The sequence below is a fragment of the Canis aureus genome, chromosome 25 (assembly GCF_053574225.1).
Source record: "Canis aureus isolate CA01 chromosome 25, VMU_Caureus_v.1.0, whole genome shotgun sequence".
Classification (NCBI taxonomy): domain Eukaryota; kingdom Metazoa; phylum Chordata; class Mammalia; order Carnivora; family Canidae; genus Canis; species Canis aureus.
This window is the reverse complement of record NC_135635.1, coordinates 43,319,118-43,336,759: the sequence shown is the minus strand read 5'-3', so window position 1 is coordinate 43,336,759 and position 17,642 is coordinate 43,319,118. Positions and strand designations below refer to the sequence as shown.

Sequence of the window (17,642 nt, the reverse complement as noted above, 5' to 3'; positions counted from 1 at the left end):
GCTCTCCATTGCAGAGAACCGAGCAGGGTGGATGAGGTCCTGACCCATCTCTCACTCTGCTGGGGTGCACATTAGCAGTCATGTATCTGTAATGCTGCCCCGGTCTCCACCATTTAGCTGCTCTGTTCCCTGGCTAATTGTGTGCATGCATGTGTGTGCATGTGTGGTGTTGGTAAGGTCAGCTCCCTGACCCTGCACCCCCAGCTCTGGCCATCGGATGATGCCCCTCAAGTCTCCTTTATTTAAGACAGGGCTTTCTAACCATGTCCCACGGTAGCACAGAGGTACCTCATCCTGGCGTCAGGGGTGACAACTCTATGGCCACGAGAGAGCAGCCAGGCTGTCCAGCTGCCCCTCAAAGACTTCGGGGCTGAGGGCCTCACAACATCCTCTGGCTGCAGACTCTGGCCTCACAGACACTCTGATTCAAAGCAGGATCTCCCTCAGGGAGAATGAAAGAAATGGAACCGACACAATTTGCTCAAGTGACATATTTCAATATAATCTCTAAAACTCTATGAATTGAACAGATAAAATACCTCTGGGCTATTTTGTTACAAAATATTTGCCATTTGGATTAGTTGCTGGGTGTAGCCACCCTGCCTTTCCCTAGAGAGGTTTCTCTCCAATGGGGTGAAGGGGCATATACGGGGGGTGGGGACGGCACAGCAAGAAAGTCCGTACAGCAGAACACAGGGACAGATGGACAGATGGTTATCGGGGAAGCCTATTGGACACAAAGAGACATTCTGGCAGGCTATGGGGGAACAGTGCGGTGCGACGTCAAGGATTTCAGGGGTCGAGGGCCCAGGGCTGATCAATACATGTGCCTTGGGAGGCAGGCTTCCAGCTCAAGCTGTCAGGCCAGGGTCTTGCTCCAGGTCTGGTGTGGGACTTGCCCAAAACTGGGTGGGAAAGCTAGTTATAGTTCCCACTCCTGGTTCTGGGGTTGGGACCAGAGGGATAAAATTGAGATAGGGACCTAGGTCCCCTAAATAAGGCCTAGAGAGTTGATCCAGTGGGGCCACTCCGGGTGGTGTAACTGGGCACGTACCCAGGATGCTGTGCCTGGGGGCCCAGTTGGCACTCCGCTGGCCCCACTGCCTTGGCAAGGAGAGCCCAAGTGTGTCTCTAGCCAGGCCCCCTGGGAGGGCTGGGCCTTGGTGTGGCTGCTGGAGTGGGAGGCTCATCCTAAGCCTTTGGGGATGAGGCTCTGGGGACAGGGACAGTGGTGGGTCCCAACCTTAGTCTGTTGGCTGATCAGGGAAGGGCAGTTATAGATAGTGGGAACTCTTGCATCCCCAACAGTGAGGGGAGCCATCAGGGATTAGAAGCCCCTCACAGCTCAGACCAGGCCTCCCAGTGCTGCCAGTGGGGCTCAGGGAAGCCACCACAATGACGGGGTGAGGTCCTCCCTGGAGTAGGGACCCTGAGATGCCTGAGCATCTGGGTCCTCAGCCTCTGCTGATCCTGACCTGGAAAGCCAAGGCTACAGCAGATGTGGGAGGGAGGGGCCAGCTTAGCCTGCCTGTCAACAGGGGGAGGGCACTTTTCAATGAGAAGCGCTGTGGAGCAGGTGACAGGGACCAGATGGTTGCGACTGTCCCCCTTCTCGGTGGCCCCTGGCACTCATGGTCCCCACCCTGTGGGGGTGGCCACACGTGGCCATCTCATAGCTCCTGTTCCTTCCTAAGGCAGCCTCTCTGACGCCCAGCATAACGACTGCCCTCTTCCAGCATCGCCCTTCGTTTGAGGATTGGCCCCTCCCTCCTGGGTCCCTGACTCCTGCTGCCCAGGCCTGCACTTTTTAAGGGTGATCCCTGCCTTAGCCAAGGGCATCAGAGGTGACTGAATCTGTGCGTCCCATCTGTCAGCCACTCTGTCCCAAAAGGCTGTGACTGGAGCCACTTGTTACAGGGAAGACATGAGAAAGGTGCCAGGCCCACGAGGATGGGGCGGTCAGCTGGGCAGCCACCATGGGAGGAGGTGGCAAATTGGCCACAAGTTATGGAAACCAGACTGACAAAGACAGAGCCAGAAATAAACTCACTGGGTGACATCATATGACGTCTGGGTGACTGCACACACACATACGAAACTAGGTCATCTGGAACCTCTGAGACTGGGCGAGGACTCTGTGCCTCCTAGCTGGCTCAGGGCGCTCCCTTTGGGGCATGGAGTAGGCGTCAGGGAGAAGCAGGTTCACTTTAGACCCGGGCAGCACTCACCTCCATCTCCTGGCATGCTTTATTAACGGGCTCCAAAGGAGGGGATTTTAGCGCAGGACAGCAATGAGCTCTTGGCACAGGACTGGAGAGACCAGCCTGGTCTGGGGCAGGCGCTTCCTGAAACGGCTGGGGTTGGGTTTGGGGCAGGCCACCGTCCTGCCTGAGGGCTTCGAGGCTTGGCTGCCTGGGCTCTATGAGTAGCCTCCTAAAAGCTTGACTCTCTGATTCTGGTTGGCCCTGGGAAGGTCAGTGAGCCCTGCTTGGCTCTCCTTTGCAATTTTGAGGGTGTAGGGGCTCTTTCAGCCACTCCTACTGAAAGCAGGCCTGGCGCCTTCCTGGAGGAGGCATGGGGAGGAGGATTTAAAGGCTGATGGGCTAGTTTGGGACAGCAGCAAGAGGAATCCAAGTGCTTCTGGAGCACCTGCTTCTCTTGCCTGCTTCTGCCTCCAAATCTTTCATGGAGGCTGTGGAAGTCATTCAAAAAGGAGCCCTGACTTGGATCCAAATCCTACCTGTCCTGGGCAGATCACCGCTTCTCCCTGTTTCTGCTTCCACATTGGAAGAACCTGGTTTTTCTGAGTGTGTTTCCATCTAGACTCTGCACACTCTGCATTGGCTGGGGCTAGAAAACTAAGAAACCCTTTTGAAAGTTGCGTACGTGACCTCACAATTCCACAGCTCTGCTGACTTAATCTCGAGAGAGCTGAGAGTGGTCCCCCTTACCCTCTTAACTTCCTCAGAACTTTCCTGAAGTCTGAGAAGCCCTGGATAGGCAGGGCCCAGCTCCTGAGAAGGCGGGAGAAGGCCCTGGGAGGAGGGTAAGGATGTGGTCAGGACAGCTGATATCCCTGGGGGGTGGAGGATCAGTTGCCTTAGACTCCTGGCCCTGAGGGTGCAGCAGAGAAAACCTCCCACCCCTCGTGCCTCCCCACCTGGCCTGAGGCCCAGGGCCTGACAGTCTCAGGGCCAGGAAGCTGGTTAGGCTCTTGGCTCCTGCCTTCTGCAGTACATGGTCTAGGTGGCCAGAGTGGTAGTAGGGAAGAGGAGGCCTGGATGCACCTTGCTGTGGAGGGCCCCAGGAGAGTGAGGTGGTGTCTCCAGATTAGGGGCAAGGGGTGCTTGGCAGACTAAGGGAAGCATGGTTGGGTGAGGCAAACCCAGGTGCCAGGGATTGAGATTCTCTTTCCAAAACGATCACCAGTGACCAGAAGTGCATCGTGCCAGGGCGTGGGAAGCAGCGAGCAAAGGGGCAGTTGGGGCTGCTGGGTGCAGCTGAGGGTGCTCCCAGGCTCCGGCAGCCAGCCTTCCCGGGACAGCAGCATGGGGAGGACAGAGTCTACACCAGGCTCCTGGAGCCGCTGGAGTAGCGGCGTCGGTGCAGCAGGGACCCGGGTGGGCAGTACTGGTGGGGGTGGTTGTAGGGGGGAGGGGGCGGGGGCAGTGGAGGCTGGTGGATGACCTTGACCGGGGAGCCTGGGCCACCCAAGGGCGTGGAGCCACAGGAGTCAGAGGAGGACGAGGCGTAGCAGGAGAGGGCCTGGCTCAGCAGGGGCTCCATGCGGGCCAAGCAGGGCTTGTCCAGGACAATGACCTTGACAATCTGCTGGCACTGCACCAGGGTCCCGGGGGGTGTGGGTGGCGGTGGCAGCGGCGGGGGCTGCTCCCTCAAGGGGCTAGGCTGCGGGTCTTGTGGTGGCGCCGGCGCTCCCCTCTCGGCCCCCAGCGCAGGGTTGTGCTGAGATGATTGAAGCCTGTTGTGAATTGACACCTAGTTTAGAAACAGCCAGAGAAGCGTGAAATGTTACAAGACTAATTCCCAGCTGCTGGGACTGGCTACCCTGAGCCTCCCGTCCCCCCTTACTCGCCTCCTGGGCCCTTCGGCTGCTCCCAGCGCTCACTTCGACCCACCAGCCCTCTCCACCCGCCTAGAGGAACCCTGGCTGCCAAACGGGAGGGCCGCCCCTGGGTGTGATGGGGGGGCCGTGGCTCTCCAGGCCCGACTCCTCTCCCGTGAGATGGGAACCCAAGCCACGGGAGCCCAGGGTTTTTAGGGCACGGCTGTCACCTCTCCCGAGTGAACCTCTCTCCACCTCCCTATCAACCTCTAAGCTTGGAAAACGGGGTAATGGTCTCTGCCCTCTCTCCCTGCCTCCCTCTGGTTCCTGAGACCAGACACAGGGACAGTCCATCATCTTTGAGCCTTTTTTTTTTTTTTAAGATTTTATTCATTTATTCATGAGAGACACAGAGAGAGGCAGAGACACAGGCAGACAGAGAAGCAGGCTCCCCGCAGGGAAACTGATGTGGGACTCGATCCCAGGACCCCGGAATCATGACCTGAGCCGATGGCAGATGCTCAACCACTGAGCCACCCAGGTGTCCCCATCCTTGAGCCTTTCAAGCCCTATCCTCTCTTTGTTAAAGGAGAGGCTTCACTGGCTCTGTGGAATCACAAAGGTGCCCAAACCCAGAATGCCAGGGACCCCTGAAAGGGTGATCTGACCCTACCCTGTCCTCCTAGATTCCCCAAGGCAAAAGCCATGAATCTGAAAGCAGCCCAGATGGCCAAGGCCAGAACTCAGTCCCCAGCAGCCTTGCTGGGACAGCCTGTGTCCTGGTTGAATCTGCCCCACCGTAGGAGGGGGTACCCAGAAAGGACTGTAATCTTAAGGACCCCCCTCAGCCTGTGGAGGTCACTGTGAGCCAGCCTGGCCTCCTCTCCCTAGCAGAGGGAGGTTGAGGAGAACTAGAACCTTCCAGGAGTGGTGCTTAGTTTCTCACCCTCCAGCTCCCCAGCCTATAGGTATGACATGCCCCAATCCCCTTCTAACGCCTGGCTCGGTGGTCGCTGAGACCCTTCACTCGGAGGGTACTTCCTATTGTCCTTGGGCACTACCACCCAGGACAAGCTGTTCAGAGCACAGAGGCGGTAATTGAGGCCACAGAGAGGGGCCCTGATTGCCAGGCCTAGACCAACATGCCCCGCTCAAAACCATCTTGGAGCCCTATATTAGTGGATCCTAACCCTATTCACTGGCAGGAGATGCAATTTCTACGACCCACCCCCCCTTCTGGCCCTGTGCACTCCCCATGGGCTGCTTCCATCTCCACAGTCCCCCAAGCCCCGGCTCCATCTGGTACTTCAATGTCCACAGGCCCTGCTCTGCTCAGCACATTGGAGGCTTTCCTTCACTCTCAACCTCCAGCCTTGACAGCTTTTTCTAGGCTGAGATCCAAACCCCCCTCCCCAATCAAATGAAGGAGCACTTGAGTCCCTCCGTGCCCTGTGGAGACACAGGGCAGGCAGAGGGCATAGCCGGGGCCCACATTCCCCTGGGGGCCCTCTGGGGTCCTCACTCTGACAGAAGGCCTCTGCCCACCGCTGCTGGAGGGGACAGGCTCCTTTCCCCACCTGCCTGTGTTCAGAGTTATTCCCCAGGAGAAACGTGGCCTAGATAGTGGGGGCAGGTCTTGTGCTCTCTTACCCCCACCCCAGATTTTACAGCTAACATCTAGCAGCCCTAGTCCAGACCCACTGAGCCTTCCTTGTACTCTGCACCGGCACACCTCCCCCATGTAGCCCACAGCTCTTGGCTCCTCCTCACCTCCTCCTCACCTCTGGCTCTCTGATCCCCCTCCATTGTCTGCACCTCCCTTCTCCCCCCTGGATCCCTTATCTTTAATGGTCAGTAAGTGAGAAGCAGGAAGTGACAGCAAAACATTCATTTTGACCCCGTTCTTACCTCCCTGCTAATGAAAGAACGGAGAGAGGGAAAGAGGAGCATCACAGAGAGAGAGAGAGAGAGAGAGAGACAGAGACAGAGACAGAGACAGAGAGAGAGAGAGACAGAGGATGGATCATGAGTAGCAGGTCAGAATAGCTCAGAGAAGATGGAGAAGCGCCTGCCAGAGGGGCTCGGCCAGGCAGTGACAGAGAGAGGGCAGAGGACGAGAGAGCTTGGGTCCAGCTGAGAGGCTGGAGGCAGCGAGGCTGTCCTCTGTGCAAGGGAGCAGAGGCTGGCAGGGCCCTGGGGGCTAGCTGGGGGTGGCAGCCTTGCAGATAGCCACATGGCCCTCTGGCAGGGTGGGAGGGGAGGACGGGCCTCAGATCGCTTGGCCTCCCCAGGTAGGTCAGCCTAAGGCAGGGCAGAGCAGGAGAACCAACCGGAGGGCTGGGAGCTTTGTGTGTTTATCTGCAAGGCTAGAAAATGGGCAGCTGCAGGAAGATGGGGAGAAGAGGGGGCGGGGGATGGAATACCCACCCTGGGGGCTTGTCAGCTGCTGGGGCAGGAAGCTCCTCCGTGTAAAGGTGCCTCCTCCAGACACAGGTGTGTGGGGGATGGGGGGCCAACAAGGGAAGACGGTGGGGGGGGTGTCCCCTGGGGTATCCTGGTGGGGGTAGACTCCTCCCTCAGACCTCTAAGTGGGGGCTCCTCCGGCTGGGAGTGGGGCTGGGAAGGGAGGTGTCTGTGTGAGAAGCTAGTTGTCCCTTGGAGGCCTGGCAGAGGAGTGAGGGGGTTCACTGGGGTGCGAGGGGAGCAGTGAGGGAGGACTGGAGCCCAGTGAAGCTTATGGGGGCCACTGAATGCCCCCCCTTCCAGGTGACACTTGGGGGGCCTGGCAAGAACTAGCTGTTGTGGCTACCTCCCTAGTCTCTCCCCATGTGGCTTTGGAGGGCGGGATCCCCCTCCCACAAGGACGGTCTTTGGCTATACCTGTTCTCCCCCCAGGGAAATCCCTAAGGTGACCCAACCCTGCTCTGCCTCCTGGGGTCCGGCACACACCCCTAGCGAATGGACCAGCTGGTCCAGGGAGGGGCTCTACCCTCCCAGCTGCCCTTTCTCTGAGTTCTCCAACCATCCCAAGGGCCAACTGGGAGGGCAGGGTCCACTGGAAGCGGCCACTGGGGCTGAACTGGAGGGGTGAGTCTCTGGAGGGGCCCAGGCTCCCTCCTGAGGAGGACAGAGGCACCAGGGGACGGGAACGGTGGCTTCCCCGATAGAGCAAGTGTTAGGGGGTCAGTGAGCAGTCGGCCGGGAAAGTGGGCTGGGCGGGACGGGCGGGCGGCTATGGAGGCATCATGGGCATCATCTGCAGGTGTCAGTTGGGAGCTTGGCCTCGGAGGGCACTCGGCTGGGGAATGGGCAGAAAGTGCGGTGGCTTAATTAGACGCTGGAACAGTGGCGTTACCCATGCTAGCAGTAACTTTTAATTGTATCTCTTGAAATTGGTAAAATGGTGAGTCGGGCTGGGGAGGCATTGATTAATACCTGAGAAGAGAAACAACAGAGACAGTGAGAAGGAGGACAAGCGGGGGCTCGGAACCACTCACCTGGGCAACCAGGCCTCCACTTACCTCCACCGTGCTCTCCACCGGCTTCTCCCCCAGCGCAGCTTCCCTTTTGGCTTTGAATGCAAAGAGCACAGGGCTCACTCTCTACCCAGCCCAATATACAGATTCCTGCCTCTCGCCTCCACCCCTCACCCTGCTCCGCCCCCAATACCAGGCGTCCTTGCAGTCAGACGGTGTGGACAGAAGATTCTAGGTACCAGGCCACTCCTGAATGAGATGCGGCCCTGGGGTGGGAGACCAGAAGTCGGAGCCCAGTTCTGCCACTAGGTAGCTGTGTGAGCTTGGGCATACAGGCTAGAAGACTCTGACGGTTTTTAAGTGAGCACTGCTGAGTCTTGTTTACCCCTAGTCGAAGCCTCCCTGATAGGGACAGTGAAAGTTGGTTTCGAGATGGCATTGGTTCTTGGTTCTCAAGAAACACAAGGAGGGTCTGCTGTGTGTTTGTGGGCACCACGTTAATCTGGCCCTTTCAACCACAGGCCCCGTGAGGGAGGGGCCCGGTTCCTTTTGTGTCCTATCCCTGCCACTTAGCTGAGTGGTGAGGATTCAATGCACTGAGGCCCATACAGGACTCATCACGGGACCTGGCATGGCAAGCTTGGCTGATGATGGCTGTGTGATCGCTATGGAACATTCTGACTGGCTCCGCACAGCACCTGGGACGCTGCGGACCTCCAGGGACAGCGTGGTGGCTTTTCTCAGCTCAGTCACTCCTAGCTCCCACCCCTACCCTCACCAGGCCTCCCAGAGCCCCTCTGCTGGAGCCCTCTGACTGTTCACACGTTGTGTGCCTATGTGCACATGTGCATGTTAGCAGATCCCCTCGTTGTGCTCATCCCTCTGCTCTCTGTAGCACAAGAGGGAGCTATGCCATTGTTTGGGATCGAGTAGAATCCCACTGGGGAGGTGATGGATGGACCAGGCCCTGGACACATGCATCTTGGCCTGACCAGGGGGTGCAGCTTCCAAAAGAGGCAGCCTGGGATGCAGAGTGGGGTGGGAAGTCGAGTAATTAATCACAGCTGAGGTTTGGCTTCGGGGTTTACACAGCTGTGCAAACAAGCAGTGACCCACGTACTGTGACCTTAGAGAAACAGAGGGGCCAGCTGAAAAATCAGGCAGGGTGGAGAACTATGAATGCATGATGGCAAGTCAAAACCACATGCAGAAGATGACATCACAGTAAGGATCTCCCTGCAGCTAAAAGGGCCCCAAGTCTTGCCTGGAAAAGGAATTGCATCTTCTAGCTGAGTGACCAAGTGCTGTGATGCCGTCTGTCCCAGCATCATGGTGTCATGGCTGTAAGGGAGGGCGGGGGCGGGGGTGGGGAGGCTAGCATGAAACCCACTGCAGCCTCTTGGCTCCAGATGGTGTCTTGCTGGAACCCTGGTCTTCTAGTGCTTAGCAGGGAGCACACAGCAGGCACTCAATAAGTGCTTGTTAAATATAAGAATAAATGGCTAAATTAATTAATTAGTGGACAATTCTGGATGGTTTACTGTGTGTGTGGGGGGGCGTTGTTGGGATGGGAGTGAATTCTCACACCATCTCTCCCTCTGATTTTTATTTGGGTTTGTAGAGCAGAGGTGGAGGTAACTCTTCCCAGGCTCCCTGCAGGTGGTGCAGGGGAAGGGGAAGAGTACGATGAGGGCCAAGAGATAGAAAGTAGGAAGGTGTCGGTGGGAGAAAGGAAGCAGGTCTAGAGAACATGGCCAAAGGTGATAGAAAATTTGAAGCTGGCTTGATTTGTTTGGAGTAAGTCAATTTGAAGAAACCATTTGAAAAATTGGGTTTGAAGGCTTGTCTGGATTTTGGGGTGGACTGACTCTGGCCTGGAGCACTTGTGGCTCATTAGGGAAAAGACTTGATGGGCAGATCAAGATTTCCAGACCCCTCTGGCCACCCTCCTTACCGGGCTCCCATCTGTAGGCAGATTTTTCTCATGCTGCTTCTCTTTACTACACCTCTCACCCCCCAGTGAACCCATAGTCCCCGAGGAGCCTGCATGCGGGGAGGGTGGGTAGGAGGCTCCCCCCCTGGGGCCAGGGTGTCTGGGCTCTTGGCCTGACTCCTCCAGGGAGGACAGTGACATTCCACAGGGACCCGTGGCCTTAGGGCAACGTGTAAATGGACACGTCCCTCTCTCCCCGTCCTCCTCACTCCCACTACTAAGGCCCGTGAGACGAGCCTGGAGCTCAGAGCAGAAAGAAGGGTCCATGGGAATGAGCACTTCCCTCACCCCAATTCCCCAGGAACCCAAGGCCGGGGGGCGGAGCGTGGCCTCTGTGTGGGCCCAGGGCCGGCCAGGGCCTGGGGTCTGGGACTCCGGAGCAGAACCAGGGCTCACCTGTAGGCGATCCTTGCTTCAACTGCGGGTCCACCTGCGCCCCGCTGGACTTGAAGGAGAGTGTCTTTGCTCCCTGCTGCTTCTCCAGCTCCCCTAGAGAATGGAGAGGAACCCAGCCTCAACTGTGGTGAGGTAGAGATGGAAGGAAGGGGAGGGGGCTCCCTGACACGTGACCTGCGTCTGACACCCCACTTCACAGCAAATTAGAGACCCTCTAGAACCTCTGTTTCTCTGTCTGTGGGGTTGCTAACAGCTGCTTGAATGTCAGAGACACAGCAAAAGAGACAAAGGACAGGGTGGCGGGCTGCCTGGGTTTGAATCCTGCTTCTGGGACTTCTTAGCTGTGTGACTTTGGGCAAGTTACTTAACCTCTCTGTGCCTCACATGAAGGGACTGCAGTGCCCACTTCTGAGTGTTGTTAAGAGGATTACATGAGGAAATGCATCAAAGCCCTTTGGAACAAGGTCTGGCTTGCGGCAAGTGCTCAGTAAATATTAGCTTTTATTACAACTTGGACGAATCACACACACACACACACACACACACACACACGCTCACACACACACACGCTGAGGCACAGCAGACCTCTGTGATGGCTGGTGAAAGCAGGTGACAGCCAGTGACGGCCAGCCTGTCCACCCTGCACCCAGCTGGCCGAGCCCCCCCAGGGAGGAGATGCGCTGCCTGAGGACGGCAGTGCTGACAGCCAGGGCATCCGTCTTGTCCTCCACTTTGATTCCTCTCGCTAGACTTTACACCTGTTCCAATCATTATTAAATCACTCCTTCAGCGTCTGTTTTTCAAGAGACATAACTTAAAAGTTCCCTTTATTAAAGCTGCTCTCCTGGGTCCCATCTTCTGTCTCTAGTTATCTACAATCCAGGGACACTGGGCTGCAAGCCTCCAAACCAGAACAGCTTGTCCTGACTGCCTGAATCACACCATCAGTCAATACTTCACACTTTTCCAGAACGGAGGGTCGTCCCTCCCTGGGGAGGGGCTGTCTTGGCTCTGGAAAAACGAGCTTCGTAATTATGTGCAAGGAGCCGAGGACCTTGGCGCAAACCTCGCTTTGTCACTGACAGTGTGATCCCAGATAACTTCCTTCAGCTCTGTGAGACTCACTTCCCTTATTTGTAAACTGAGGACAATCCTATCTGCCTGATGGAGAGTCACAGCAAGGGTTAGATGATAAAAGAGGCTCGGCATGCAGCCCGGTGCCGGGCATGGGAAAAATGTAGCTCTGCTGTTACCATTTTCCTTTTTCTACTTCCTTCCCACCTTGCTTTCCTGCCCAGTGCTTCAGCTTTTCTTAGCTGAACAGGAGGAGCCAGACGTGAGCCTCTCTCCCTGCTCCCCCGCCCTCTAGACAGCAGGAGAGGACATGTACTCTTGACAGGCTGATTCTGGCAATGCCTGCTCTTTTGTACTTGGGGCGGGATGGGCATGCTGCTCCAGGGCTGATGGGGGCGGGGGACGAAGGGGGGCCTCTTCCTGCAACGCTGGTGCCCATTGGCCCGCGGTGCCTCCCCAGGGCGAGGCAGAGCCACTGGTAGCACTTTAACATCCACAGAAGTGACATATCAGGGTGCGTCCTTGAGAACAGTCAAGATCAACAGCCAAGGCGGCATCTCTGAGCACCCAGGCCCACCGCTGAAGTGTCTGTGATCCCACTGACACCAACAGAGCTCTGCAGGGGAACGCATGCCCCCTGCGCCCCAGCAGGTACTGAGTCGTACAGTTGGGTCTGGTGCGCTTTTGTTTCCTTATGCTACCAGAAACTTCTTCTGTCATCCTCAAGAGTAGAAAGTACACGAACCTCAAAATCAGACTTAAACGCAACTGCCAAGCGCCAACTCGTCCGCTTCTAAGATGCACAGCCTTAAACACGCCCCTTAACTTCCCTGAGGCTCGTCTGTGCACCCAGGACAAGCACCATGTCGCAGCATCACTGTGAATGCTGAGGACAAACTGCCTGGCACGGAGTAGGTGCTCCAAAAATGCTGATTAAAAAGCATCACCCCGTCATACTGGTCCCCTGACCCCCAGATCCCCCTGCCTTCCCTGTCGCCTAATGGGTTTAAATCAATTTAGAGGCACTTGTCAACTAAGTGACCATCTAAGGCAGACCTGAAATCTATTTGCTCTTTTACTTTCTGAATCCATTGTGATTTAATTTCCCATTAAAGGCAATCCAAAGCCACTGCGATGCTAAAGCATCATGCTTGCGAGTGGGCATATCACGGCTCTTTTCCTAAACCACAAAGTAATTGGCAAACTACCTGCACCTACAGAGAGGCCCACAGAATTTTTAAAATGACTGAGTTGGAATAATCAAGAATCCAGGTATTCCTCAGTGGAACAAAAAGACAACTCTTAGATGAGGGATGGTCAGAAAAGCGGACTGGACTCCTCAGAAAGACCATATTATGAAAAAAATAAAAGAGGGGGATCATTCTGGGGGAAACAAGATGAAAGAAATGAAGCCACCAGATGTAATGTGTGACTCTGATTGGATCTAGCGGGAGGGGCTGAACGGAGGCTGTCTGGTGGGATGAGAAGCACCCGGGCCCACAGACTTTTAGGTGTGTACGCCTGCCTTGGTCGGCTGGGCTTGGCTGTGTCAGTCAGACACAGCTGAGTCCTGGGTTCCAGGGGGCTTGGCTGGGTGTGCACACAAGGTGTGCATGTTCTAGCGCACCCGCCTGGGCTGTGACAGTGCAGCAGGGCTGGGGAAGGGCTCGGGATGGCAGGAAGGTCCTTGGCTCTCCCACACTCACTCCAGACCGGAGCAAGCAGCCGCCCCTCCTTGCTGGACTGGGAGTCCCCCTGCCCACCCTGCCACGAGGCGCACAGCAGCCTTACACTCTATCCGGATTTGCTCCAGCTCTGTCACCTCCGCGACGGACTCCTTCAGATCCTCCACAAACTTCTGCATCTCATCTGAGCCCAGCGCACAGAAATGCAGCACTTGCTTCTTCTCGGAGCCCGAAAGTGGGGTCACCAGGGTGATGCCATGAGAGTAATCTGGAAAGCATACCCCAGGCCCCCATGGCCGTGAATGGCAGCAGGTGAGGCTGGAGGTGGAGTGGTGCACGGAGCGGCGATAGGACCTTTGGGTGTTTGCCCCCCCGCCCCCACCACACACACCGTCCCTACCGCTTCCACCATGTCTCTGGATCCCAGGAAGACTCACATTCATTCTCAAAGAGGTGGAACTGCATGCCCAGCAGGCCAACTGACTTGCAGAATGTGTACGTGGAGGAACTCTTCTTCTTAGGGCAAAGTTTGAGAATCTGTTCAAGAGAGGGAGAGAGACAAGCACTGACGGTGTACACGTGTGTGCGTGCATTCAGATGCATGGACACACAGGGACACCAGTGAACACGCAAATAAATACGAACATGAACACACTTGCACACTTCTACACAGGATACATTCACACACATACACGTTGATATATGTGGATGCACACGTATACACACACACATATAAATACGCACTATAACAAACCATGGGGGGGTTTTACTGTATAAACCCCTCAGTGGCTATTCCCACTGCACTTTGCAGAAGAGAGTTCACACTTCCTGTCTCTCCCCATCTGATCCGTGCCTCACTCTGGCTTTATGCTCCAGCCCTGCTGTCCTCCTTTCTGTGGTCTGAATAGGGGGAGTGCAGACCCCTATTTGCACATGCTACCCCTGTTCCACAATTCTCCCTGCAGCTTTCTACGGGGCTGGATTAGTCTTATGACTTAGATCTCAACTCAGATGCTGCCTCCTCAGAGACCCCCTCCCTGAGCAGCCCACGTGACAAAAAACAAACAAACAAACAAACCAAATCTACCCTAACCCCAGCCCCTCCCTATCTTGTCACTCGCTTTCCTGGTCTTCATGCCACCTTTCCCCTAATTTGGTATTAACTTATTTGTTTTCTTAACTATTTTCTATATCCTTCCCCATGTAGAATGGAAACTTAGCACCTTTCCTAAGCTGGGCCCTAGGGGCACAGGATCTGCCAGCCCAGAGAGAGCCCTGCCCTCAGGGAAATGCTGTTCCAGAGGAAGACCTTGGGGTATAAAGCAATGGATCAATCTATAAAGCATAATAAGCAGAAAAAAAAACCAAAGTGAAGGAACAGATAAATAATGTAATTTCAGAAACTGGAAAGTGTTGCAAAGAAAATGAAATAGGGTAAAGAAGAGAAGGTGACTGGGCAGGCTATCTTCTGAGGCGCACGGGGAGGGCCTCTGGGAGGAGGTGATATTTGAACTGAGACCCGAGTGAAGAGAGGGAGGTGGCTGGGTAAAGTCTTGGGGGAGCGGCAAGAACAGAGGACTGAGATGGAAGGAGCCTGGCCCATGGCAGGCAGCTTGTGGGGCCAGGGGGCCAGCGCAGCCAAGCAGTGGAGCAGAGGAAAGGGAGATGGGGTCAGAGATCTGGGAGGCCCTAGGTCTGGGAACGTGGACTTCCTTTGCCTGGCATGGGAAGTGTGGCAGTCATGCGGCCTGATTTGTACTCTAGAAGGATCACTCTGCTGCTCTGTGGAAAGTGGACTTAAGAGGTGGATTGTTAGATGTGGGGTAATTTTAGAGGTAGTGCCAGTGTGACTATGGATAGAGAGGATGGGGGGAGGTACGAGGAAAAGACACAAGCCCAATCTTGTTCTCCACTGTTTCCCAGCACTTACAAATCTTGTTCCCAGCCTGGTACATAGGTGACACTCATTAAATATTGTGGAATGGATACATATTTCAAAGAACAAGTGCCCCCCACCCCCTGTCACCCCCCTATCCCCATCCCCACATACACATGCACACTCATGCGCACACACACACATACACGTACACACATCCCCCAAGCTCACTGTCCTCTCGGGCTATGTGATGTGAAGCACACCCTGTACCGTTCCTGCCTTAGGTTTTCCATAATGTAGGAGAGGCACATGCTCTGGAATCTGGTTCATTTCCATCATGACCGCGGACAAATTATTTGGTCCCTCTGAGTCTCAGCTTCATAACTTAGGAAGTAGGAATGATCATATCTGCTTGAGCGACCTCACAGCCCCCCCCCCCCCCCCCATGATGTGAAAGTGCCACGGGAAAAGGTAAATGAGTATGGCATTGGCATTCGGAATGAGGTTGCTGGCCCTCCCCAGCCCTCTCCGGGCTCGGGGCGAAGGTCCACTCACCACCAGCAGGTCATTGAAGAGGAACACCTCCCTCTGATGCGCAGCCTGCTTCTGCAGCTTGTTCACATCTGTCACCTCGAAGAGCCGGCTGCAGCAGACCAGGCGGCGGTGAGGCATGGACAGCACCTGGGGAGGAGGCACACATTGATGGGGGAGGCTTCGGGGCTCTCAGCCCTCCGCACCCCACAGCACCCACCTTCCAGAAGAGCAGATGGAGGCCGGGGTTCCGCCTGCAAACCCTGAACTTGACCCTAAATGTCCCCTCTCCTCACCCTAAACGTCTTCCTTCCTTGTGTGGCTTGGGGAGAAAGGCTTGGGGAGAAGTGTTCATTGTGCTGGAGTAGATGAGGAGATACAGGCATGGGGAGAGGAAGTTGAAAAGAGCTTCCAGATTGTTCAAATATGGCCACTGCCAACTCTTTTTCCCCCAAGATCTTCTTGAGGGCCCCCCACGACCCAGGCTGCAGCCTGCAGGGTGGCACTCTGGCACTTTCTCGCCTGCACAACCAAATGCAAGTGTGCAAGAGGGAGGGGATGGTGGGGATGCCTCAAATCTGCTGTCTGCAGAACAATCTACTGCAGTGGTAACGATGAGATCTCCAGCTGTTTCTTGGGTCAGCACTTTAGGGAGGAGAAAACAGACACGAATAGCAGAACCCACTCTACGTCCTTTATACTTATGGCCTAAAGAGCCTCTGCTGATGTCTGAGTAGTAAACCATAGAGCATCACTGCCAACTTGGACCATATTGCCTGAGACACAGATCATGACCAAGGGGCACCCCAATGGTTGGGACACCACAGTCTAGAGCTTCCTTCAGCCTCTTTCTTGCTTTCTGTTCAATAGGACCATCCAGGAAAGCCCAGTATCTAGCCCATCTTTCGTCTCCCCATCTGGTCATCCAGATGCTTCAACCCTAGACGACTGGACAGTCCTTCCTGATACCTCACCACAGGCTCTCCTGATGTGGTGGCTGGTAGCCATGAGGAAATGTCATTAAGGGGAGACAGAGGGTATGGTGGATGGCACATAGTGGGGACTCAATCATTATGAAGTGAGCAAAGAATGGGAAGGGGTTTCTGAAAGGGAAGGAGGAGAATGAGAGGAGATGTCACACAGGAGACAAAAGGAGGTATGAGGTAGGGGGCTTGGCATCCATGGGAGAGGAAGCTACCCCTGTGGGGTGAGAGCTGTTCTGTGGTGGGCACTTACTGTCTTCATGCCCATGATGGACTTCTCCACTTTGGTGACATACGTGACATGGTCCTCATTGGACTTGAGCTCCTTCTGCTGTATCCTTTCGTAGATCCCTACCACCAGCTCCCTTGGGATGTCTGCACCGTCATCTACACCTACCAGGGTGGAGTAGAAAGGGAAGGTGAAGGAGGGAAGAAGGGAAGGAGTGTCAGAGGTGAGGAGCCAGAGAGTGGAAGACCTCACCAGACTGAGGCTCCTGAAGGCTGGCTTTGACGTTGCCCTGTCCCTGTTCCAAAGCCTTCAATGACTGGCTCCCCATACCTATTGAATTAAGGACAAACTCCTTAGCCAGACACTAGCACTACTATAATATGGCCCCAGCACACATTTGCAGCCTCATCTCCTGCTGTTCCAGAACCAGAACCTCCACTCCCCCTTCCCACCTCTTTCTCATCCCCAGGACAGCTTCCATGTTCCTGTTCAGCGCCTTGCTTTAGTAGTTCTCTTGTCCTCCGTGTATTTATCTACCCCCCACCCAGCTCCCTGCCTCCCATGAGAGTCTCTTGAAAGCTGATGTTCTGTCTTGTTCTCTCTCGATCTCCTCCCTCTTTCTCCCCCAGGGAGCACGGTGCTCAATGATTAGTTGCTGAATATATGACAAGATTCTTCCTTCACTGGGAGCCTGGGAGGTGGTGGTGATTAGATATTAGGTGAAGAGGAGTTGGACATCCCCCTGTGGCAATGCAGGTAAGAAGACCTTACTCCCATCTCCTACTTCATAGTCACAACACTCTGGTAACAAAAAATACTGGCAGGAAATTTACCAATATTGAAATAAATTTCTTTGTGAGCTAGAAAGAGAGGCAATAAAATTTTTCTTCTTTCTACTTTTCCTAAATCTTTTAAAACTATATGCTTCTCTTGTAAGAAAGAAAAACAGAAAATAAAACAACTTTGGCAAGTGTCCTCAAAGGAGATTTCCTGACTAGTGAGAGGACATTACACCTTCTATGAGCAACTCTTTGTGTCAACCCTGTTTCATCCACATTCTTTTCTTGGTTCTTCAAGTCAGGCACATTAGCTGTGTGGCGCCCCTGGGGACCTAAAAGACATGAGGCTGGGGACAAGAAAGAGCAGGGAGCAAGACTCCATACAAGACTCCATCCGAACCAACACAGAGGCATCCATCCCACTGAAGAAGCACCTCTGCTCCTTCTGAATATTCTGGTCAAAGGGAGTTTTTTATTTTTATTTTTTAATTTTTAAAAAAGACTTTATTCATTTATGTAAGAGAGTGTGTGTGTGTGAGAGAGAGAGCACGAGCAGG

General features: G+C 54.9%; 1 protein-coding gene across 6 annotated transcripts in view; it reads right to left on the bottom strand.

Moving 5' to 3' along the window:
• Positions 1-476: 476 nt before the first annotated feature.
• Positions 477-17,642, bottom strand: part of IQSEC3 (IQ motif and Sec7 domain ArfGEF 3) — a 111,439-nt gene continuing 94,273 nt past the window's right edge. The window contains exons 8-14 of one of the 6 annotated variants that reach the window (XM_077871525.1): positions 16,331-16,470; positions 15,119-15,244; positions 13,125-13,224; positions 12,794-12,955; positions 9,929-10,021; positions 7,585-7,634; positions 477-3,996 (exon numbers count right to left, since the gene is read on the bottom strand). In XM_077871525.1, coding sequence (XP_077727651.1) covers positions 3,565-3,996; positions 7,585-7,634; positions 9,929-10,021; positions 12,794-12,955; positions 13,125-13,224; positions 15,119-15,244; positions 16,331-16,470 — 1,103 coding nt within the window. In that variant the 3' untranslated portion in view covers positions 477-3,564. Of the gene's footprint in view, positions 3,997-6,490; positions 7,362-7,414; positions 7,499-7,584; positions 7,635-9,928; positions 10,022-12,793; positions 12,956-13,124; positions 13,225-15,118; positions 15,245-16,330; positions 16,471-17,642 lie in introns of those variants that run through there. The other 5 variants (XM_077871526.1, XR_013364463.1, XR_013364462.1 and 2 more) reach the window with 5 other exon arrangements.